Source organism: Taudactylus pleione, unplaced genomic scaffold (assembly GCF_031769625.1).
Source record: "Taudactylus pleione unplaced genomic scaffold, aTauple2 ptg000148l, whole genome shotgun sequence".
NCBI lineage: Eukaryota > Metazoa > Chordata > Amphibia > Anura > Myobatrachidae > Taudactylus > Taudactylus pleione.
In genome coordinates, this window is record NW_028284550.1 from 1,799,965 (window position 1) to 1,824,845 (window position 24,881).

Sequence of the window (24,881 nt, forward strand, 5' to 3'; positions counted from 1 at the left end):
AAGCTTGAAGAATATAAAGCAGTTTGGGGAGAGTATTCATCTTAATGACGTTCACCCTAGCCTGTCGAAGCTGGATAATTGGCTGAGACAAGATCGGTTTAAAATTAGATCGAGGCGACGCCATTTTGCGAATGGCAATGAGACGCCATTTTGCGACTGGCCGCCCAGCGCCATTTTAGTGAAACACGCCATTATAAGTACATACGGCGATGCTATTATTTAGCATTGTGCGATTCCCACGCAATAGAAAGAAGTTAAAAGTCCTCACCATGTAAATACAGACAGTCATTAAAACATGTTAAATGATTATCCCTGCAAAACACGTACCATAGAGTACTCCACAAAACACATAGTCACACAGCGCTAACTATCATCTTTTCCCAATTCCCCAATACTTACACACTGCACACTTACATAAAAAGGTTCCCTAATATTAAAGTGTAATATTCAGGGTTTATTCAGTAATTATTAATGTTGTGAAATAAAGATTATTTGATATCTAAGGTTTAGTACATGGTAAGCAGACCATGTTTGGTGTTGTACTGATCCACTGTGTCTCAACAGATTTCTGGTATCATCGGTGAGAAGATCGGAACATGCGTCTGCAAACTATGGACTATAGAGAGTTAAAACATTAAAATGTACTCTGTAATGTTAGCAGCTTAGATTAGCATGCAGCGGGAAAAAGGACACAAAGGGCGGTTGGAGGCTGTTTGTGTCTATTTGAATTGACCTATGAACTATCCTGTAACAAAAGCACCTTTAAGAAGAACCAATGGAATCATGTCAAACTTGTCTATTGTATTGCCTATCCCTGTAAGAGTATATATGTGTGCTCTCTGACCCCAGTCTTGAGTCTTCTTGCTGTGCTGTTGACGGAGGTTTCTAATGCTGATGCCGGTATCTGGGCCCAGAGCGCGTGCGTATGTAACAACTGTACCTTGGGTCTGTATGATTTATTTGTGCTAATTGTATTTAGATCACAGAGTGTAACCATCTGTTTTTATATTGAATAATATCTTTTTGTGTTTTGGAACCACATTCAAAGTCTGAAAGAATTTATTTCTTGTGCGACTCATTACACTGAATAGCGACAATTTTAGAAGGTATAGGAAGGAATATTGTTTAGAAGGTATAGGCAGAAATCGATTGTTAGAAGGTATAGATAGGTAGGAATCGATAACCCAGCCAGGAAAGTTGTTTTAAATGCCACCTACCATAGTCTGCATGCAATACTTTAAGGAGTGGTTAGAAGTTCAAGGGGGCTAACTGGTTAAGTCTCGGGGCAGTTTGACTCCCAAGTAGGTTATATGTGAGTTTTGCCATGCAAAATGAAAAGAGCATTTCAAACTGGCCATGATTGAGGGAGGGGGTCGAGATATCATGCATAAAGTGAGGGAGAGAGGTATCAGGCTGCAAGACTATGGCCAGGATATCATCAGGAAACATGGCTAATTTATATTCCACTTCACCCACAGTTAATCCATGAATAGAGTTATTTGCCCTAATTTATCTAGCTAAGGCTTCAATACATAGTACAAAAATTAGCAGGGACAGTGGGCAGCCCTGTCTTGTCCCATTACCTATAGAAAAAGGGTCGGAAAGAAAGCCATTCACTCGAACTCTGGCAGTAGGCGACCTATAGAGGGCCATGATTCTATGGAGTGCTTGAGGGCCTAGTCCGATGCACCGCCCTCATGAAGCTCCAACTAACCCTGTCAAATGCTTTATTGGCATCTGTAGAGAGCAAAATAGTGGGGATTTGACCCCTAGATGCTAAATGGATCAGACTTAGAACCTTAGTGGTGTTGTCTCTAGCCTCTCGGCCAGAGACAAAACCCACCTGGTCATTATGTATTAGGGAGGGCAACAGCCCGTTCAACTTGTTCATTATCAATTTTGCAAATAGTTTGAGGTCAACGTTCAACATGGAAATAGGTCTGTAATTAGAGCACATCAAGAGTTAACTAGAGCAATGCCACTGATCGGGCCGCAACAGGGACCGGAGGACTCCACCACTGCTGGGATGTCAGGTGGTATGTAACGGGGTCCCGAATCTGCTTCTAAAAGGGGTCTTTTGATGGAGGGCAGCAAGGACACGTCTGCTCCTGCTGTCGGCCAGGCCACTATGATATCTTTGATGGTTAATGCACATTTGGCTCACTTACCTTTGCACATCTACCTTTTTTTATTTCCAATCCAAGTAAAGATATTTGCTGCAACAGTGTATACCAGTGTTTCCCAACCATGGTCCTCTAGGCACCCTAACAGTCCAGGTTTTAAGGTCAGTCATACTTGAGCACAGGTGACTTAATTACTACCTCAGTTGATTTGATTTAAGAAACTGTGCTCAAGTATGACTATCCTTAAATCCTGGACTGTCAGTGTGTCTTGAGGCCCGAGGTTGGGAACCACTGATGCATACAATTTTCAGAATGTCAGCACCAAAAATAGGTATCAGTGCTTTATGTTAATGTTCATCATCTTTTTAATGGATACTTTGACGTCTTTGTTCCTTATACTGTATATAATAGGATTCAGCATTGGAGTCACCACTGTGTATAGGATAGTCACCACCCTGTCCTGTTTTGGAGAGTAAGCATGAGGGGGACGAAAATGCATTAACGTGACAGTACCGTAGAAGAGAGAAACCACTATAAGGTGAGAAGCACAGGTGGAGAAGGCTTTCAGGCGTTCTTTGACGGAGTGTATTTTTAGTAGAGTCAAGGTGATGCTGAAGTAGGACATGAGTATTATCAATAAAGAGCCGAACAGAATTAGCCCAACCATGATGTACTCTGTTAGCTCATTGAGCCAGGTATCTGTACAAGAGAGGTGAAAGAGTGGAGGCATCTCACAGGAAAAGTGGTTGATGTGGTTGGATTTGCAGAAAGGCAGCTGGAAGGTGAATAATGTCAGGATTAATGAGTTTAGAAAACTCGCAGTCCAGCATCCACCAACGAGAAATAAGCAGAGTCTTTTGTCCATGATAGTGGAGTACTGTAAAGGCTTACAGATAGCGGTGTACCGGTCATAAGCCATAACAGTCAACAGTAAGCATTCTGTGCCACCCAGGGCCAAATGGAAGTACAACTGGGCAGCACATCCAAGAAAGGAAATACTTCTGTCACGAGATAGGGTGTTTATCACAATTTTTGGAACTACAGTTGTTGAAAAACAAATATCAATGAGAGAGAGGTTACTCAAGAAAAAGTACATTGGGGTCTGGAGCCGGAGATTCAGTCTCACCACAATGATCAGTAGAACATTTCCTGTGAAAGTCACTAAGAACATCAGAAGAAGCAGGAGAGAGAAGATAACCTGTAGACCAGGGACATTCGAGAGCCCTAGAAGAATGAAGTTTTTCACAAAGGTTTGGTTGGAATTCTCCATACCATTCCGAATATTGGAAATAAATACAAATTCAACTAAAACAAATCTTAATTCTGCTCCACCATATAATTGTTTTTAAATATTTATTTTAGGCCACAATCTCTGTTCATTTTCAAGGCATATTACTTGTAGTGAAAGTTCTGAGAAAATTGTTGTGCAGATTCACAAACATGGGTGCGCAAATGACACATGGTAGTCTCTATGGATTGGAAGAAAGGAGCTTTGCATTCAGGTAGATAAAGGTTACACTACTGTTTGCCCAGAGGAGTAACGTGGAGTAACGTCCTACATGAAATTTATCTGGAAATAAATTAGAAATGTTTGAAAATTTTAAGTTTTTTGTTTTATTTTGCTGTCCATATATTTGTTTTCTACTGTTCTACTGCCAATTGCATGACTTGAATGAAGACATTCATGCCTTGATTCAATACAGTATATGGTTACTGTTACTGAGAAATATTTTTATGAATCTTGGCTTTAGGAGATGCCATAGACCATGTGGTTTATGTAATTAGATTAAGGAAAGTTGGAATAACAATTAGCTAAATGTTAGACTTTTGGCATGTATATGCATGTTTTATACTTGTGTCTGACTTTGAACACAGTCTTACCAACTGGACAACACCTTACCGTAGCAGTGTCTGTTATTCTTGTCTTCATATGTCTTTTGTTGTCTCTTAAAAATCTTCAAACTGCTTTCAATAATTTCTAAAGCCATATATATGTATTATATATGACGAGAGGTCCAGTGATACAATGTGCCAGTAAGGCCCTTTGGCCAATACTGGCCACAGATAAAGATCTACCTTGTTTCAGACGGAAACAACCTATGACGTGTTTTCTTAGAGGGCGAAACATGAGAGATACAGTAGTTCACACAGATATAACTGGATTTGATAAAAAAGATGATAGAAGTTTGAATTTCTTAATTAAACCGAATGGATGTTACAAGTTCCTCAAATGCACAACGTGTCAAAATATGCTAACTGGAGGAGATTTTATACACCCACACAGTATTAAAAGTTACAAAATTCACCACATTTTGACCTGCACATCCTCATATATTGTGTATATAATTACATGTCCCTGTGGACTCACCTATGTGGGAAAGACCGTAAGAACTATGAGGGAGAGGATGGCATTACATCGCATGGCGATTAGGTCAGCGTTGCAAGGAAAAAGTATGGACCAGCCAGTGGCATGCCACTTTGCAGAGAAAAAACATTCATTGGCAGTATTTAGACACAAAATAATAGACCATGTCTCGGACACCCTTAGAGGAGGCAATAGAGCTAAACAACTCTTACGGTTGGAAGCAAAATGGATTGTGGAATTGGATACGATCTCACCTAATGGTCTAAATGATAACATTTGTTGGAATACATTTTAGTGGTTGCCATTAGACATAACCTGTTGCATTTATATATATCGGCTGTTCTTTGGGTGTTAAGCTTATTTGTATGTAATATTATGGTAATAACCCTACATAATAGGAGTGGGGTCTAGAATATATCAATTGTACTGGATTTAAGTGCATGTAACAATCTGATGCAACTTATTAAGGGTTAAGGTGCAATATATACTGCACCATATTGATCTACTTACATTGAACCCATGAATGCATTTATACCTGCTTAAAGTGTTGTATGTTGTATACATAATGTTTAATAGCTGAGCTGATAATGTTGTATGTACAGGTGGTGGTGTGTAGTCACATAGTGTCACTTCTTTTGTTACAGTTATCGTCAGGACGTTGCTACCCGGTATCCAGGGTAACCAGGAAAGCCGGAGGTAACATACATCACTGACAGGGGACGCGCCATGCAGCGTGCAGAGGCACGCAGCCCCACGAGTTTCACACAGCACTCGGGTGACCTATTTAAAGGTAAGAAAACTGTTTTATCTGTTTATGTAACCTTGACAAAAGGGTGTCTAGCCCTGAAACATTGGAATTAAAAGCAATGTTTATTTAAAGACCCTCAGTGCCGCCTACCTACTTTGCAGCATTATATATATATATATATATATATATATACACACGATCCGGCGGCACTCTGTTCAAATAAAAAACACTCAGACAGCAGATGTAGAAGTCAACGTTTCGATGTTACACCATCGTCATCAGGATATCAAAATACATACAAACAGTACACTTACTTATACCCCCACCAGTTAACGTGCATTGAAGCAGCTTCCGGGTCCGTCCTGGCGGCGCCCACAAATGACGTCACCCACGTGACCCGTTACCATAGCTACTGAGTGAACATAAAAGCAAAGATAAACATATGGACAAGGAAACTATTGGCGATGTTGCATACATCGTAATAACACTACAAAAGTCTCATTGCATAAACATAAGAAACTTATAGTGTGCACAAAGGCAATATTACAATTTAGACCTTGCATAAAACATCATGATATAAATATACATACAGTGACATCGCGCATACATTAAATTCAAACTGCACATATGTAGTCGAATTTCTATGATCATAGTACTGCAAAAAATGGCATGCAGTAATAACATACACATGACAGAAAGGAACACACACAATGGACAAAGGGATCAAAAACAATGTCTTCCAGCTTCCCAGATAAAGTCACCTACAGAGTTCTAAATTACCAATCCTACAACCAACTAAAGGGTTGCACATAAAACATCTAAAACGCAATTGGTCAATATTCCATATGGGGAAAACTGGCATAACATTGAAAATTAGTGTCAGTGAATAACCTCAGGACCAAGTGCATTCCTTAAAGCAATAATGAACAAAGCATAATCTTGTAAATGCCGCATCACAGAAAACAGTGTAAGCCAAGGTTATCGTTCAACCCTTTCGGATATAGAGTACCGAGCCTAAAAATCCAGTGGATTCACACTGTAAGAGCCTCTTAGATCGGTCACCACCTCGAGTAAGGGGTGGGACATGATCTATTAAGATATATCGAAGTGCAGATATATTGTGTCCTGCCTGTGAGAAATGTCTGGCGACCGGCTGGTCACTAGTACCAGTGCTAATGGCCGCCCAGATAGCTGACCGGTGCAATGCCATGCGTTCTCGCAAAGTTCTGTCAGTCTTACCGACATAACCTAAACCACAAGGGCAAGTAATCAGGTAAATTACATACTTGGTCGTACAACTCAACCTATATCTTATGCTGTACCGTTTGCCACTGTGTGGGTTAACAAACGAATCACCCATTGTCAAATATCTGCACGTTAGACAGTTAAGGCACTTAAAACATCAATTTTTTTGCCTCATAAAATGACGTTCCTCACTTTTATTTTTACCACTACCAACATCGGTTTTTACCACCCAATCATGAAAGTTCTTGCCCCGTGTGTAACAGGACATAACCATGGTGTCAATAAGATTAAGGTCCGGATCATTTTGCACAATAGGCCAAAACCCTTTTGACAGCATGCTAATCATAGGGCTAAAGGAGTTATAATGGTTGACCCAAGGCATGCGCTTACATTGATTAGATACCGATTTAGGGCATAACAGTTGTTCTCGTGGAATACTCATAGCCCTATCTTTGGCCATCAAAAGAGAATCCTTATGGTATCCACGAGTCAAAAACCTATTGGCCATTTCATCCATCTTAGCACTAGCTGTCTCAGTGTTATTACTAATGCGCTTAGCACGTAAAAATTGTGAATATGGCAAGCCATATTTTAAAGGCTTGGGGTGAAAACTATCCGCATGGAGCAATGAATTTCTATCTGTTGGTTTGTTGTAAAGGGATGTACCAACAATACCATTGCGGTTACATACCTCAACATCCAAAAAAGTAACACAATCTGCTTTGATGTTATATGTGAACTTAATAGGGCTCGTACTGTTGTTATGTCCTTCTACAAACTCAATAAATTCATTACATGTACCTGTCCAAATTATGAATATGTCATCTATGTATCGAGCGTACATATGCATATGCTCAGACACAAAATATGAGGGAAAGAAGATATTGCGTTCCTCCATAAACATGTACGCATTCGCGTACAATGGGGCCACATTCGACCCCATCGCACAACCAATGCGTTGCAAATACAGTTTACCTGCATAGGTAAAATAATTACATGTAAGTATCATATTCAGAAGCTGGACCACCAGCTCAATATCAGGACCACTGTACAGGGGATTCCCCTCTATTAACTTACGCACTGCCTCGATGCCAGTCTCATTAGGTATAATCGTATAAAGATTAGATATGTCAACACTGCATAACAAACTGTCAGATGGAATATCGCCTATGGCCAGCAGCTTATTCAAAAAGGAGGTGGTATCCATCAAAAAATCAGGGTGTCCAATTACACAGGGTTGTAACAAGGAGTCTAAGTACACAGAGACACATTGAAACAATGACCCTCGTGCCGAAATAATCGGACATCCGGGGGGATTGTCCAGGCTCTTGTGCACCATCGGCAACGTATAGGGGGTGATAGGAAATTTAGGAAATTTAGGCACAAGAGAATCACAAAGTTCCTGAGAGATAATACCAACATCAGCAGCATGCTGCAAGCACAATAGCAATTCACCTTTGTAACGTACAGTTGGATCAGAATCAAGTAACAAATATACATTGGAATCACTAAGTTGTCTCACAATTTCTGAATGGTATTTTGAAACATCCTGCACCACTATCGACCCGCCCTTATCGGCAGGTTGTATAACAATGTCATCGTAATTAGATAATGCCCTCAAAGCTTTAAACTCATTATTGCTGAGATTATAATGAATCCGAGTTCTGGAAGAGGACAGTCCCTTGTTAACCTCTTTATCGATCATATTAATATAAGTTTTGATCGATGGATTATTGGAAAGGGGGTCATATGTGGATCTCTTGGATAATTTCTTTACTGACATGGGGATATCAGACGATTCCGCATCGGTAACCTGTTTTCTGGTACCATTATATTTCTCATGTAACCGCAACTTACGGGATAGTTTATATTTCTCCACTTCCCGAGAAAAACTGTCAAATTTGACCGTCGGCACAAAGGATAATCCCCTTGAAAGTACCTGAGTTTTTGTCTCAGTCAAAGGATGGCTAGAAAGGTTAAATATTATCATTTCTTGAGAAGGGGAGGTCTCCCTGCCTGTCTTCTTCCTCGACCACTGTCTTCCACGGCGCGTGAAACGTCTACGGGATCCCGTGGCTGCCTGCGGGTGCGTACACCTAAAGGGAGATGAGAAGAAGTGTTTGATGTGTAAGGGCCAGTATCAGAATCACTAGTGGTAATAATGTCCTGTGAAAAATCAGAATCAGGTAAAAAGCGTCTCGGCCTCGCCTCCTAGGTCTTTCCAACTGACGCTGTCCCCCACTAATCCAAAGGTATACACGATTCTGTTCATAATCGCTGATAACTTTAGCCTTCTTCAGTTTTTTAAACTGTATCAACTCTCTTTTATATGTAGCTAACTGAGTGGTTAATTTGTCAAGCCAGTTTGTCCTGTCATCCGTTTCAAGTGTGTTCTTGTGAGCTAACTCGAAAGCAGATATTTTATCACGAGTAAGATGCAACTCACGTGTCGCCTCCTCTATAACAAGAAGTATTAGGTCATAACTGCACCTGTTTAGGATGGCAATCCAGCGTTTGCAAAAGGCTACATTATGGCGGCCGATGGTAGGGCAATTTTTGACACGGAACCCGCGTGGTATATGCTTTTCCTTATAGTATTCACTGAGGGTAACACCATGGTAGAAATAGTCAATTTCCCTTTTTTTCAATTTGAGTAAGTCACGGTATAGCTGCTCAGGGGACTTAGTACCCAGTTCATCAAATGGTTCCTTAAACAATATAGACTCTGCTTCTGAATCCGTAAAAGAAAGAACTTGGCCCTGAGTCAATACAGCCAAATTTAACGCTTCACATAGTTCCTCATCCATGTTCAAACCTCCTTCAGCCATGTTAAAAAAATGGAAAACACAGCATGAAAAATTAACATGAAAGTGGTGCAAGAGTATTCTGGCATACGTTATGGGTGCCTATTCCCAGAGTCTGTCCCTATCTGCCACAGGGGATAGACTCATACATACATCAGTATGGGTGGCACTCCCATGTAATCAAAAAGTTACCAGGTGCCCTCCGGAGAAGCTCCTCAGCGGGGGCTCCAGTATACACATGATTCGGCGGCACTCTGTTCAAATAAAAACCACTCAGACAGCAGATGTAGAAGTCAACGTTTCAATGTTACACCATCGTCATCAGGATATCAAAATACATACAAACAGTACACTTACTTATACCCCCACCAGTTAACGTGCATTGAAGCAGCTTCCGGGTCTGTCCTGGCAGCGCCCACAAATGGACCCGGAAGCTGCTTCAATGCACGTTAACTGGTGGGGGTATAAGTAAGTGTACTGTTTGTATGTATTTTGATATCCTGATGACGATGGTGTAACATCGAAACGTTGACTTCTACATCTGCTGTCTGAGTGTTTTTTATTTGAACAGAGTGCCGCCGGATCGTGTGTATACTAGAGCCCCCACTGAGGAGCTTCTCCGGAGGGCACCTGGTAACTTTTTGATTACATGGGAGTGCCACCCATACTGATGTATATATATATATATATATATATATATATAATTTCCAATTTGGGTAGCACCCCTACTTTCAAAAACAATCACATGAACCGGTGCCTTCCTAGGTATCCCTCAGCGAGGTGCGCCTTCAGCTATATATATAGATATATGTGTTGCATAAGTGCGGCACTCGGATATAGAAAATGCAGATACTAAAGCTCATCAACGTTTCAGTTTATAACGGCAAACTGTCTTCAGGATATCACAGTTTGCCTATATATAAACTGAAACGTTGATGAGCTTTGGTATCTGCATTTTTTATATCTGAGTGCTGCACTTATGCAACATATACATGTACTTTCAGTGGGGGCACCGGTCCAAGGTAACAACATTTTTTTTGAGAGTGCCGGACTATGGAGCTGATATATATATATAAATCCAATATCTTGCCACTCAATGCAGTAATATAATTGTTCAACTTTCCTGCTGAAAGTTTTATGCATACACTGAAACGTTGGACGCAGCAAATGTCTGTGTTAATCTTAGTTGTGTAAAGTGCTGTCGCATCCTACCTGTTATATATTTATATATAATGCATTACTATACATATATATATATAGTAGTGGTATTATGTTGTGGCATTGTTTGAATACACATCGTTGAATCTTCAAAGACCTCGAGTGCCGCTGCTTCTTTCTACCTGTATGATACTATTTGCAGAGGGCACCCTGGCAAACTACACAGGGATAGAGGAGTGCCAGTCTGTCCCATTTGCTATATATATATATATATATATATATATATATATATTTATGTGTGTGTGTGTGTTTGGAGATTATTTTGTTTTATTTACTTTTGAATGATAATTGTACCCTTTTATTTGTCTTTTTAGTCATTTAGACCAGTGGTGCTCAGCTGAAGTCCTCAATTACCCCTGACAGGTCATGACTTCTTGTTTTTTTAACCATGCACAGTTGACTTGATCTATTTTACTTGGTCAGTAATTATGTCACCTCTTTCCACAGATAGGAACCCTGAAAACATGACCTGCGTGGGGGGGGGGGGTACTTGAGGACTGTAGATGAGAACAACTACTATAGAGGAAAGGTAATTGATGTATACAGTAAATATTGCCACTAATAATCCATGAAATAGAGACAAATAAAAGCACAGGCGTTTTACGTTATTCAACCAGACTATTACAGAAGAACTCAATTGAGAAAGAGCATAAGCATTCAATGTACAATCCTTATGTATGTATAGTGTGATACGTTATCAGAGGAAGGCAAGGCTATTTTTTTACCATTGGAATTATTCATTGAATATTAATCAAGTATGTAAACATCTAGTTGCCTCATATTTGGCAGCAGCTAGAATATACATCATTTAACATTGAAAACTGTTAAAATTCACTCACTTCGGGGATGATGTACAGTACTAAGCCTCTGAGAGAAATAAAGTGGAGAGAGATAAAGTACCAGCTAATCAGCTCCTAAAATTTTATATTAATAGATCATAGCTTTACTCAAGGCTGTAATTCCAGTTGTCATTATTTCCTAAAATGCTGTTAAAGATTTCCATTTTGTCCCATCATGAAAGGACCATGTGTGAAACGTCACTGTGTGTACATTAAGAACAGATATGAATAAAGCAATCAATAGACTTATATATTGTACAACAGGCAAAACCTTTCATCCCCTGAAGAATGGCTAATTTAAACTATTGGAAAGTCTGCTCAGAACGGTGCTATGGTGACATCAGGTCCCAGCCCAATTAGAGTGTGCTAGTCTTATGAGAAACACTGAACACTGGTAAAATAATTTGTTTTTAAGATCTAAAATAACAACTAAACTTAAAGCAAATGGTATATCATACACATACTACATATACACATTAAAGGCAGCCATTTTGTGGCCTGAACCAATATTCATAAAGGGCTACCCTATTGTTAATTGACTAGTGCCCAGAGTCTACCACTGCAACACTGCACTCAGGACCTGATTCAGACCCGGTTGCTAAGTTGCGCTCACTCTGAGAGATTTTTGCCTGTCTGCGCATCCGTATAATTCGCAGTGCGCGTGCGCAAGCCAGTCTGCGATCTGATTTTGGTTGCTCATAAGCCACTATCAGCTCGCTACTTTGAGTGACAGATAGTGCCATTTGTGGGTGGTAACAGGGGTAGGTGCTTGTGAACGGGGGAGTGGTGTTATGGACGCAGGTGTATCAGGCCACAAAAACGCAGTTTAAAGGGCATGCATAATTAACGTAGTAGCATCATTGTACATGTCACCTGCATGTATTTCAGCCCGCATTGATCGCAGTGCTTGCGGCGGGGAAAGGCAACCTCAAGGACTGTGAGCAGCTCCGATGGCTCTCGATGTTACCAATTAATAATACAATTCCCGGAGATGACATGTGTTGCGAGTGGCAAGGGGGTGTCTTTAAACACTAGCAAGCACTCATTGCCGTAGCTCGCTATGACATAGAGGGTGTACATACGCGATGCAGTGCGAGCGCTTAATTTAAATATCTGGCCCCTTTTTTCCAAGCGAGTGACCGCATCTTGCGAGTGGGTCTCAATGAGCTCCTCAGTGCGCTGTCGGCCTCCAGAGAGAGAGGAACGGGCCCCGGATGGAGACTGTACATGGGCCCCCTCCTCTCTTGAAATGCCCCTGGCCCATCATCATAAAAGCATATTAAGCATATGATTCTGGTGCAGGGTTTTAAATTGGCAGATGAGGGTGCCATCATGTGTCCAGCAAAGCCCGGGTCCTGTGTTGCCTGCGGCGGACCACTTCCGGATGAGTGGTCCGCCATAGGCTCAAGTTGCAGGCTGCGGCCACTGAACATCGCGGCAACTGGGTGTGATCCTGCCCACGATTCTCCCACCCTCTGCCCTGCTGTGTGGCCACTTCACCTGGCCCACTGGACGGGGGGCTCCCTGAGGCTGGGAACTGGCGTTTATTAAACCCGGACCCTCGGGATTCCCACCATCTTGAAAATCCTTTGGGGGCTTCAGGTACAGACTGAAGAGAGCCTGCTGTGGATATCCCTCCTTCCTCCTCTCATACTGTGCTCCCCAGTGAGGATTTGCTTCTGCTGAGGCCATCAGGGAAGGACAGCTGGGACTCCAGTCCCAGCCCCAACAGAGAGGGGCACCCAGATGGCAGCAGTGCAGATTTTACTGGCAGCCAGGGAGAAATAGTATTGGCAGAGTTCTGATTGCCTTGCCAGTCACGAGCCAATCAGGAACCGTGGAACAGCAGCCAAGTCAGCAGCAGCCACACCTGATTAGCTGCCGGTTTACAAGCTGTGATGTCTCTCAGCTAGCGCCATATTCAAAATGCCACCAGAACTGTTTCCCCATGCCTACTAAAGAAACCAGGTATGTAGTTCCTCACCCTGCCTAGTGCCCCCCAGTCCAGCCTTTCCTGTCCTGCTCCCTCTATAGTGAAGCCAGCCTTCCCTGCCCTTTGCCCCCCCAATGCAGCCAGCTATCCCTGCCCTGTGCTCCCCCTCATTAAGATCTACCCTTCCTGCCTAGTGCCCCTTTATTAAGGTCTAGCCTTCCCTGCCCTGTGCCACCCTTCACCATGTCTGGATGTGGATTAAAAGATGTACACTATTAAGATAGTCAGTCAAAGATCAACACCAACTGGTAGACAGGCAATAGGTTGATAGGTGCAAAAGGTTGATATGGTAAAAAGGTCGACATTGGAATGGTTGACACAAAAATGGTCAACACTGGTGACTAACCCTAACCGACTCTCCTAGTGCCTAACCATTGGGGTAAGTGCCTAACCCTAACCGTCCCTTCTAGTACCTAACCCTAACCCTCAGGTAAGGGCCTGACCCTAACAAAAGAAAAATTATGTGTTGACCATTTTGTGTTGACCATTCAAATGTCAACCTTTTTACCATGTTGACCTTCATCCATGTTGATCTCTTCTATGTCAACCTTTTGACCATGTCGACCTTTTGTAACTGTCAATCTATTGTTTGTCTACCTAGAGACTGTTGACTTTTTCATTATCTATCTATTGATTGCCATCCCCATGTTTAGTCATCCCTGTGCCCCCAATAAGTCCAGTCCTCTCTGTCCTGCACTTCCCCTTCCTTCTGGCTTTTTATGTGGGTCTGGCTTTTTCAATATATTTTATGTGGACCAAGCTTTTTCAGTGTATGTTATGTGGATCTGGCTATTTACATTTTTTTTAATGTGGGTCTGGCTATTTTAATGTGCATTATGTAGATCCAGCTTTCTCAATGTATTTTATGTGGTTACTGCTTTTATATATATATATATATATATATATATATATATATATAAAAGTATGATAGAAGCTATGTTTGGTGACTGCCTTGCCTTTAAAAACCATTAGCTGGCAGGTGACCTTTAAATCAGGTAACATTTTTTCAGTTTAAACTATGTGATAGCAGCTACCAGGTTTCCATCAGTGTGACAGACAGTGTAGGACCTGCAGAGAAGTGGGGTCCCGTGATGTGGGCTGCAGGCTTAAATGCATTGACCAATCCATTTACCAAAACCCCATTATTTATTTATACATTATTGTGAGTGTTTAAACATGATGAGTGCTGAGTTTTTTTATTTTATTTATTTAGGCAATGTGGTCACAAGCCACTTGCACCCCATTCCTGGGAATGGCGAGTGCAGGCCTGCACCCCAAATCTGGGAGTGGCAAGTGCAGTGGATTTCTGACTTTGTTTATGTAGTTAATTTTTAATTAACCTTTTGTGATCATAGCTTTCTCATGCACCTCATATGCAAACTCATTTATAATAACCTGTGTCAGCTGCCTTTTTGGTAGTATGATAGAAGCTATGTTTGGTTACTGCCTTGCCTTTAAAGCCATTAGCTGGCAGGTGAGCTTTAAATCAGGTAACATTTTTTCAGTTTAAACTATGTGATAGCAGCTACCAGGTTTCCATCAGTGTGACGGATAGTGTATGACCTGCAGAGAAGTGGGGTCCCGTGATGTGGGCTGCAGGCTTAAATGCATTGATCAATCCATGAACCAAAACCCCATTATTTATTTATACATTATTGTGAGTGTTTAAACATGGTGAGTGCTGAGTTTTCTGATTTATATATATATATATATATATATATATATATATATCCCCTTTTCCCAGGTACCATCCAATCTCCCTTCTTAATGTTGATGTCAAGATATTTGTATATCTTCTTGCAAATAGATTACGAATATACACAATGATCAAGTAGGCTTTGTGCTGGGTCATGAGGTTCGTGACAATACCTCCAAAGTTCTGACCCTTATTCACCACATTGCCTCAACAGATGCCTCTCCGATTTTGCTGTCCACAGACACTGAAGAGTCATTCAACAAGATTGACTGGAGTTTTATGGCCGGGTACTGGGACAATTTGGCCGGGTACTGGGACAATTTGGATTGGGTCCTGTCTGCTTACAACACATACTCTCCCTTTACCAATCTCCTTCTGCTAGAATTAGAATCAATGGTTCACTCGCTAGCTCCTTGATATTAATAATGGTACTATATAGGGATACCCGCTATCTCCCCTGGAGGCTCTGGAAAGGTCTATAAGGTTGAACACTGATATATTGGGATATATATTACAAGATAAGGAGTATAAATTGGCCCTCTTTGCCGACAACTTACTGGCCATGATTAAAAATCCGGTCATCTCTCTACCAAACTTGCTGGACGAGTTTAGGGTAGTTGATGACCTCGACTACCCAAGTTGTTTGCCCTGAACATTATGGCATCCCCCAAATGAAAGCTGGCCTTAAGACTCCTTTCCTTTTCACTTGGCATGCTTCTCAATTGAAATACCTGGGTGCTGTTCTCATTAGAGACATATATCACCTATTTTATGCTCACTTTACACCTCTCCTGGCCAAAACTTGTTCAGATTTGTGGTTTTGGAGAGCTAAACCCTTCTCATGGTTTGGGAGGTTGGGTATCCTTAAAATGAACTCTTCCCAAAATTCTTTACCTCCTGCAAGCTTTGCCTATTAAGATACCTACCTGATAGTTTCTATACATTCAGACTCTTATTAGTGACTTTGGGGAGGTGGGAGTCCTAGTTTGAGGCTGGAACTGATGTATAGGCAGAAACATAGGGGGGTCTATGACTCCCTAATATTCAGGAGTGTTACTCTGCTTGCCTCCTCAATTGAATTCTAGAATGGTCCAGAGTGGATAAACTAAAACAGTGGGATCGAGAAGCAGGCACTAACTATCCCTATTTCCATAGCTCTGTGGCTCACTACCTTAGCAAGTACCTCCTACCCTACAGTAGGACCCACCCTGTCTTGTTGGAAGTCTTTTAGAAATAATCCTTCAATCTCCTCATTAGCCTCCTCTTACATGCCGTTTTCCTCCTGCGACAGACCTTAGAGCTTTCCATCATAGGTTTAATATGGGTATTTTCCAAGTTGGACAGCTGATGAGTGATAACATAATAGCACCCTTTAAAGATGTGCATGATAAGTGGAATTTATCTTTGGGAGATGACTGGCGTTATCTGCCAGTCCGCCACTTCCTACAATCTCTCGGATCTTCAGGTGCCTTACACATGGCTCTTATGCCTTTTGAGCACTTTTGTGCCAGCCCCAATGCTCTAGTATATCACTGATATATAATTTTAGCTCATTAAAATCTGGGACCGGGAAACTGGCATGGAATTTGGAGAGGATAACTTGGAAAAAATATTCTGTTTAGCTCATGCATGCTCTCTAATGTTTGTGTACTGGAGACCCAATACAAGTTACTATCCAGATGGTACATGTGCCCAGATACTCTCTGTAAGGGATATATTTACTAAAGTGCTGATTTTGAGAAGTGGGGATGTTGCCCATAGCAACCAATCATATCTAGCTATTATCTCCTTGAAAGTGCTAGATAAATGTTAAGGAGAATCTGATTGGTTGCTATGGGCAACATCTCCACTTCTATAAACCAGCACTTTAGTAAATATACCCTAAGATAGGGAATGGTGTGCACAATATAAGCTGGCATTGTTCTGGCACTCCCGCCACCCCGTTTCACATCTGGTGGCAATGTCCTAGCCTCCAGCTTTTTTAGATGGTGATCCTGCAACACTTTAAACTTTAGGGGAACTGGTTCCATTAAATCCATTGTTTTGGCTGTTCCACCTTTCATCAGACCTATTTCAAAGTATAAGATTCCTACTGAGTCATTTGAACAGTGCTGCAGTTATCCCGGTAAGGTTGCACTCCTCTTCTCCTCCAATGGTTACGGTTTGAATAGGCTTCTTTATGGAGATGGATGATATACAGATGTGTCCTTACACATTTTTGTTGCAGTTGCGCAAAGAAGCCTCACTCGGCACACCAGGTCCCTTGAGAATCTGTTAGCTCTGGGGGTCTTTTTTGCTGAAAATGCATCTAAATGGCAGATCAAAACATTTTTGCGGCACAAGAAAATTTCTGTAAGCCCCGTACCCTCAGTTTTGGCTGAATATTAAAATTCCAAATGTGCCCTAATTCCTGCTTTAATCAATAGGTACCTATCCAAAATGTATCACTGCGGTGCCAGAATATGTTTTGTTTATTAAAATGAGCAACTAATTACATAATACACAAATAAATAAATAAAATCAACACAATAGGAATGAACATATAGCCTTACATTCTTTGGCCAACTTATAAGTAAGGAAAAAAGATCTATCAAAAACAACATCTAAGAAATAAACACTTTGTTATTCCTAACCACCACCCACACTAAATACTTACCACACACCTTAATACAGAAGTTGATTCTGGTGCCTGGTTTTATAATGGCAGATGGAAACGCTTTAATTTCACATGGAAATTTCCCTCAATTTTGATCAAAATGTAAAATTTCAAAAATTCCCCAATTTCTGCTTTAAACTTTAGGTACCTATCCAAAATGTATCAATGCTATGATATACATTGATTCTAGTACCTGGTTTTAAAATGGCAGATGGAATCATTTTTATTTCACAGGGAAATTGCCCTATACCCAAACCCTCAATTTTGATCATAAATGAAAATTTCAAAACTGACTCAATTTCTGCTTTAAACTTTAGTTAACTATCCAAAATATATCACTGCTGTGATAGAAGTTGATTCTGGAGCCTGGTTTTAAAATGGTAGATGGAAACGTTTTTATTTCACGTCAAAAATTTCCCTAAACCCCACACCCACAATTTTTGTCAAAAATAAAAATTTTAAAGTGCCCCAATTTCTGCTTTAAACTTTAGGTACCTCTCCAAAATGTATCACTTTGGTGACAGAAGTTGATTCTGGTGTCTGGTTTTAAAATGTCAGATGGAAATGTTATCATTTCACATGGTAATTTCTCTGAGCCCCTGACCATCAATTTTGACTGAAAATGAAAATTCCAAAAGTGACGCAATTTCTACTTTAAACTTTAGGTACCTATCCAAAATGTAACCCAGCGGTGACAGAAGTTGATTTTAGTACTTGGTTCTAACAAAGGAGTTAGAAACCTTTTTGCAGCAAATGAAAAATTCCATAAGCCCCAGACTCTCAATGTTGGCCAAAAAATTAAAATCACAAAAGTGCCCCAATTTCTACCTATCCAAAATGTATCTGTACGGTGACAGAAGTTGATTCTGGTACTTGGTTCAAACATAGGAGGTGGATAAATTTTTGCATGGAAGTTTCCTGCTATCATTGATTGGAAGGTACCTACTCTATGATGGACACCATTTAGCGTGATCTGATTTTGTCGCCTGTATTAACTGGATGCAAGACTCCTATGTGTGAGAGAGTGATTTTGCTTCCCTGTATGTGTTCTTATTAGAAGTCATGTTCCTTTCTCTTTGAAAAGAACATGAAGAGGACCATGGATATTGTTATTTTGCATTCTGGACTTTATAGACTGTTATAATATACTGTATATAGGGTGAGCGCCCAACCAGAGTCCTCTATATATTTTATATATCTACTGGCAACAGAGTGCCATTCCAGCCTAGAAGCCAAAAGCAGGGGCCTACATAACGGCACCACTCACAGAAATTGGGGCACTTTTGGGATTTTCATTCACCATTCACACAACCCTAGTTATGGCCCTGACTACCCATCTTCTATAGATTGTAAACTCTCATGAGAAGGGCCCTCTTCCCTCTTTCCTACACCGTCATCTCCTACCCCATAGTATTATTTTTGCTATCAGTGGCTAATCAAGCCTGACCAGGCCAGAACCAATGTGTTGTCTTCGAAGCAGCCCTGGGTGTCTCTCAATGAGTGCCTGGCCTTATAAGACTGAGGACATTGGTGGCAACAGGTATCTAGAACACTAAGGCATTTCCATGACATTAATAAGCAGTGGTGATCTGGGATGTGATCTGGAGTAAACTACTGATTACTCCTTCTGATATTCAACAGGTAGGTGGCCAACAGAGAAGGACCTGGATTACTCCAGTTGGATTCTGTGGCCTAGGAGATGGTAAATAATGAAGCTCATCTGAGGGGAAAAAGACCGTCTTACATGCAATTAGTAAGTATAGCTCTAATCTGTACAGATTCATACATTAAGTGTAACTTTTACAATCCTACATTTGCTATCACTTTTACCCACTAAACCATGTGTGATATTATAAAAGCGATAACACTCATGAAAAAATAGTCACACAATGTCACAGAATGACATTGCTAAAGGGCCACAGACAGTTTTGTATCTATAATAGATGCAGGGCTTTCCTGAGTCAAAGGGGGCCTACACTGCTAACCCTGAACCCATAAACTACACTTACATTTCCCCCAATGCTACAGAAATCACTAGGAAAATGGCACCTGCGCCATTTTACCGGAGATATGTGTGTACTCAGTTCCAGACTCTAGTCGGTGCGAGAGGGAGAGCCCCCACAGATACTGCACATGGGCCCTCCTTCTCTCTAAAAAAAAACTCCTGGCCACAGATTTTTATATTCATAAAAACAGCCTTGTTAAAATTATTGGGAAAAAATGTACTGAAACTAATAGTTGTTTCAATCTAAAAAAGTTATTTATGATGTAACTGGGAATTGCTAATGGACTGTCTCACAGGACTATAGATCTAATACAATTGAGTTAGGAGCATCAAACTTTCCAACACTCAGTTAAATCTTCTACTCCAGGGACCAGCAAACATAACATAAAAGACAAAGATTTTCTCATTCAATGTTGCTAAAAGGTCACTAACAGAATCCACCCCATGCATCCAGAGTATTGCTTTTGCTACAAGAAGGTATGTGAGCACAATTTAAAAAAAAAAAAATCAGTATAAATGTGCCCCAATATTTAAAACAAACAAAATAATAAATTAACAAAAGTTTGGGCTAAGTAATAAAAGAGATGTTGAACTTAAAGTCAGCTTGTAAATTATTTAAACATATTCAGTGTATTGTGAATTAAATCATAAAATATTTAGAATGATTTCAGTTTTTGAAATTATTCTGATCTGTACTATTTAAAATAAAAAAAAAATACATATTTTTTGTTTGACCACAATATTTACACTGTATTATGAATATATTGCAAAAAAATATTATCTTGCTGATACTTAAATGTTAATAAAACAATAGCAAACGTAGGGAAATTGAAGAGCAATAACAGAATAATTTGTTATAAAAACAGCTTTTTCAGAGTAACTGAAAATTGTGCTGTGCTAATTTACAGTACTTGTTATCTGTAATGGTGAAGGGATTTTTCTTTTTTCTATTTTTTTCATGTTAGTACATTTGACATAGTACCAATTCTTCTCTCTTAGTGGGAGACTGCATTCGTTAAATCTTTTATTGTGTAAAATGTAAGAGCTTATGAAGGATGTTGAAATTAAAGGTGCACTGTTATATTACTACAGCATTCCACAAAGTATCGAGACATAACGACTAAAAAAGAATCACATTTGCAGATTCAGAGATGTGATTTTCTGGGTCTGTAATATACAATGTAACCAGATAAGTGCTCAATAAAGTTTTGTGGTGATAGTGATAAGTGTGTTGTACAGTATAATAAATCTGGACATTTTGAGCACAGAGATTTACAAAATGAAAAAAAAACTAAAAACATTTTCATCAAAATCCAAAATAGGTAAAGGGCAATTCCTGGCATCAATAACTTACATTTTAAATTAAAAGTTATTAAAACATACATACATATTCACTAATGTTATTAGGGCAATTTTAAAAATGAGATTAAATGAGTTAAAATGCAAATAATATATTTGAGATAAATGGAAATACACAAAGCATGACATCATGGAGTCATGTATTAGCCTAAACTATGCAATGCAATGTGTATCAGTATGTCTGACTGTGGAATGTGTGATTGCGGTTGTTACAGATTGTGCACCATATAGCACTATTTTACACTATGGAGTAAATTTACTAAAGTGAGAACTTTTAGAAGTGAGTTTTAGAAGTGATGTTGCCCATAGCAACCAATCAGATTCTACTTAACATTTAACTAGCACCTTCTAGAAGATAATAGCTAGAATCTGATTGGTTGCTTTGGGCAACATCACTTTTAAAACTCACTTCTAAAAACTCTCACTTTAGTAAATTTACCCCTATGTTTCACAGAGTCGGTCTGGACTGGGGGGAACAATAAAAAAAAATCTTATTTGGGCCAATGGGCGCCGCCTTAAGTTCACCGATCCAAATGTAGTGTATTAGATGTATTTCTGTCAGGGCCACAAAGTTGGTTTCCTCTGACAGCATGGGAAACACTTGGCCAGGTAAGGCTTTATGCCCAGAGTGCCATGGAGGAGGTGAGTGTATGAAAGGAGATGTGAAAATCAGGAATTGGTCAGGAATCGTGTCTTCTTTGAAAACAGAAAAAAAACTTTTAACCAGCAATTCTCCGCCATTAAGAAAAAACAGGTCAATTCTGGCATAGAAGTAGCGAAGTACAAATACACATTTATTCAAAAACAATTAAAAAATTTGGTAGATATTAGAAAATATTCCAGAATTGAAAGGTTGTTAATACAACTTCTAAACCATGGCGCACATGTGTGCCAGGCAAAAAGACAATCCTTTTTCTTCTTCTTCTCTTGTACCAGTGTCATTTCATTGTCTTTGGCAGCACCCCCATTGAGAATAATATACATTCAAGCTGTAATTGTCTAACTGGGGTTATTTTGGTAAGAATTTTTTCTGACCTAAACCTAGTGCAGAGGAACTTCCTGATACCCCTATCCCTAAGATTCTACAACTTCTAAACCATCCAGGCTATAACGTAGCATAGGTAGGAGTAGTCTCTCATATATGCCTAATGAAGCATCTGTAACGTTCCTGATGCTGTATTTGATACAAGTACTATAACAGAGTCTGTATGCAGTCAATAGTGAAGGCACAGTAAGCAGCAGTAGTAATCCAAATGCTGTTCCTACAGTACATCAGGCAGGATGGTTGCAGGTGCAATTTTCCATACAGTCACGTTGTAGCAATAGACAAGAGTACAGGACTCCTGCAGGCATGAAAGGAGAGTTTTCAGCCCAGTATGCATTGACATCCCTCAGTCAGTAAATGGCTTTGGCATTTTTACCCTGTAGTCGTTTGATTACACTGTTACGGGGGACAGGATTAAATATAGCATGTCCGTCTTTCTTTTATTCAGTTTTCTCTTTTGAGGGGAATTGATATCATTACCTGTATTGGAGGGAGCTGAGTTTTCCTAGTTCCTCATGGATATAGAGGAACTTTTGGGAACAAAAGTTTTGTTTTTAGTTTTCAATATTTGTTTTCATATAATTAGTACATTTTTTTAATATATTTTTAAGATGAGTATGTGGCCGTTTTTGTTCTGTTTTTATTATCTTGCACATATTAGTTAATAGATATCCAGCCAATTAGAAGTGTCCTCTTAGAGCTCTGAGTCAATCACAGATAAGAGACTGATCTTGTTTGGCTGCCCGTCTATTAATTCATTTTGCTCACCAAAACTTAATTCATTTTGCAAATTTAACATACATTTATTTTAATCATATGGTTTATATTAAAAAAAGACATTGATTTATTTTATACCCACTGTGCTATTTACAGAATTAAAAAAGAGGCATTTATAAATCAATGGAAAAAATTATCCAAAATATGTGTAACAAAAATCAATTTTCCTATAAAAATATGTAAATGAGTCTTAAAAACAAACTTCTTATCTGTAGTTATATCTTTTGTTTTATATGACACAATGTTGAATTAATAAAACAAATTTGTAAGTGTGTACAGCACTCAGCTGTTCCCTATATATCAGCATTTTAGCAGCCTCCAGGGAAACCTTTTGCAAAAACCAAAAAATCTGAGATCAAAGATATCTACTGCGTTCCCCCGTACATACAATCTGGGACTCTTTAGTAGTGATTTCGGGGAATATCAAGCAGATTTTTTTTGACAAATATGCCCTTTTGTCTTGCAACTTAACTAATTAAAATACAGTAAATCAGTATATGGTACCTTACCAATTTGTCTTTACTAATCTTTAAATATAATAAAAAATACATGCAATTTCCTTATTTGGTATTGTAGTTTTTTTGTTTGTTTGTTTTGTTTTCCAAAATGATTTTGGGGATGGAAATGATAAATATCTATTGGAAAGGACACAAGTGCTTTATCACTGAATTATTTACCATTCATTCCTACCAGGTATCAGCTGGATTTTATGGTGGACTTAAACCAAACTTCTCTAGACAGGTTCATCCTTCTTGGGTTATCTAATGTCCCTTATCTACAGGTTATCTGTTTCCTTGTGTTCTTGTTGATGTATATAATCACGTTATTGGGAAATCTTCTATTAATCACTGTAATGGGGATCAACCCAAAACTACAAAGTCCCATGTACTTCTTCCTTTGTAACCTCTCTATTATTGATATATGCTTCTCCTCTTCCATTGTACCTGTAATCCTAATAAACACCCTGGCCAAGGACAGAAGTATTTCTTTATTAGGATGTGCAGCTCAGATGTTCTTCTCTTTAGCATTAGGGGCAGCAGAATGTATAATACTTGCGGTCATGGCTTATGATAGATTTGCTGCTATCTGTAGGCCATTGTACTACAACAAAATCATGAACAAAAAATTATGCTTCTACTTAGCTGCCGGGTCATGGAGTCTGGGCTTCATAAACTCCTTCATTCATGTGGACCTCACATTTCAATTACCATTCTGCAAGTCCCACCATGTCAACCACTTCTTCTGTGAGGTACCTCCATTTCTGCGATTGTCCTGCAGAGATACTCGGCTCAATGAGATAGCAATGTATATCTCGGTGGTGATTATCGCTGTGAGTTCTTTCCTTTTGACTCTCATTTCATATGTCCATATTATCTCCACCATCTTGAAGATCCGTTACTCCCAGGGGAGGTATAAAGCTTTCTCCACCTGTGCCTCCCACCTCAATGTTGTCACCCTCTTCTATGGGACATCTATAGTCCTGTATCTTCGGCTGCAATCCACTTACTCTCATGAAACAGACAAGATTGTGTCTATTCTCTATACAGCGGTGACTCCAATGTTGAACCCCTTCATATACAGTGTGAGGAATAAGGATGTGAAAGAAACCATAATCAGTCATCTAAGTAGGAAACAAAATCTCTGAAGCTGGTTTCTGAGAGACGGTGATCTCTATTTCTAGTTGTGACTCTGATTTCATAGGACCGATGCTAATTTTGGATAAGACTTAGGGGTAGATGTGCCAAGCCTTGGAGAAAGATAAAAGGTTAGATGTATGAAGCAATGAAAAGAACTTAGTAACTTATCTCTCTCTACTTTATCACTCTTCAAAGCTTTGTACATCTCTACTGAAGTATCCCACACCAAGGATGATTAGTGAGACAAAAAGTAATCTATGCGAGATCCATCAATTTATTACTAATTATTATCAATTGCCTTAAAAGTTACTGTATTGCGGTTTGGTGGTGTCACCTTCTAACTCAAATTCATACTGTGCATAGATACAAAA

At 39.6% G+C, this 24,881-nt stretch overlaps 2 protein-coding genes across 2 annotated transcripts; one reads left to right on the forward strand and one right to left on the reverse strand.

Moving 5' to 3' along the window:
* Positions 1 to 2,457: 2,457 nt before the first annotated feature.
* LOC148522276 (olfactory receptor 5V1-like) lies at positions 2,458 to 3,393 on the reverse strand. Its single transcript, XM_088474195.1, has one exon. The coding sequence runs from the start codon at positions 3,391 to 3,393 to the stop codon at positions 2,458 to 2,460; it is 936 nt and encodes a 311-aa protein (XP_088330321.1).
* A 20,189-nt stretch (positions 3,394 to 23,582) lies between these two features.
* On the forward strand, positions 23,583 to 24,518 carry LOC148522277 (olfactory receptor 5V1-like). Its single transcript, XM_088474196.1, has one exon. It carries the CDS (start codon positions 23,583 to 23,585, stop codon positions 24,516 to 24,518), a length of 936 nt encoding a protein of 311 aa, XP_088330322.1.
* Positions 24,519 to 24,881: the final 363 nt, after the last annotated feature.

What these genes read in the sequence shown, in the direction of transcription:
- LOC148522277 (XM_088474196.1), top strand. Translation starts at nt 23,583, where the DNA reads ATGGTGGACTTAAACCAAACTTCTCTAGACAGGTTCATCCTTCTTGGG.
- LOC148522276 (XM_088474195.1), bottom strand. Translation starts at nt 3,393, where the DNA reads ATGGAGAATTCCAACCAAACCTTTGTGAAAAACTTCATTCTTCTAGGG.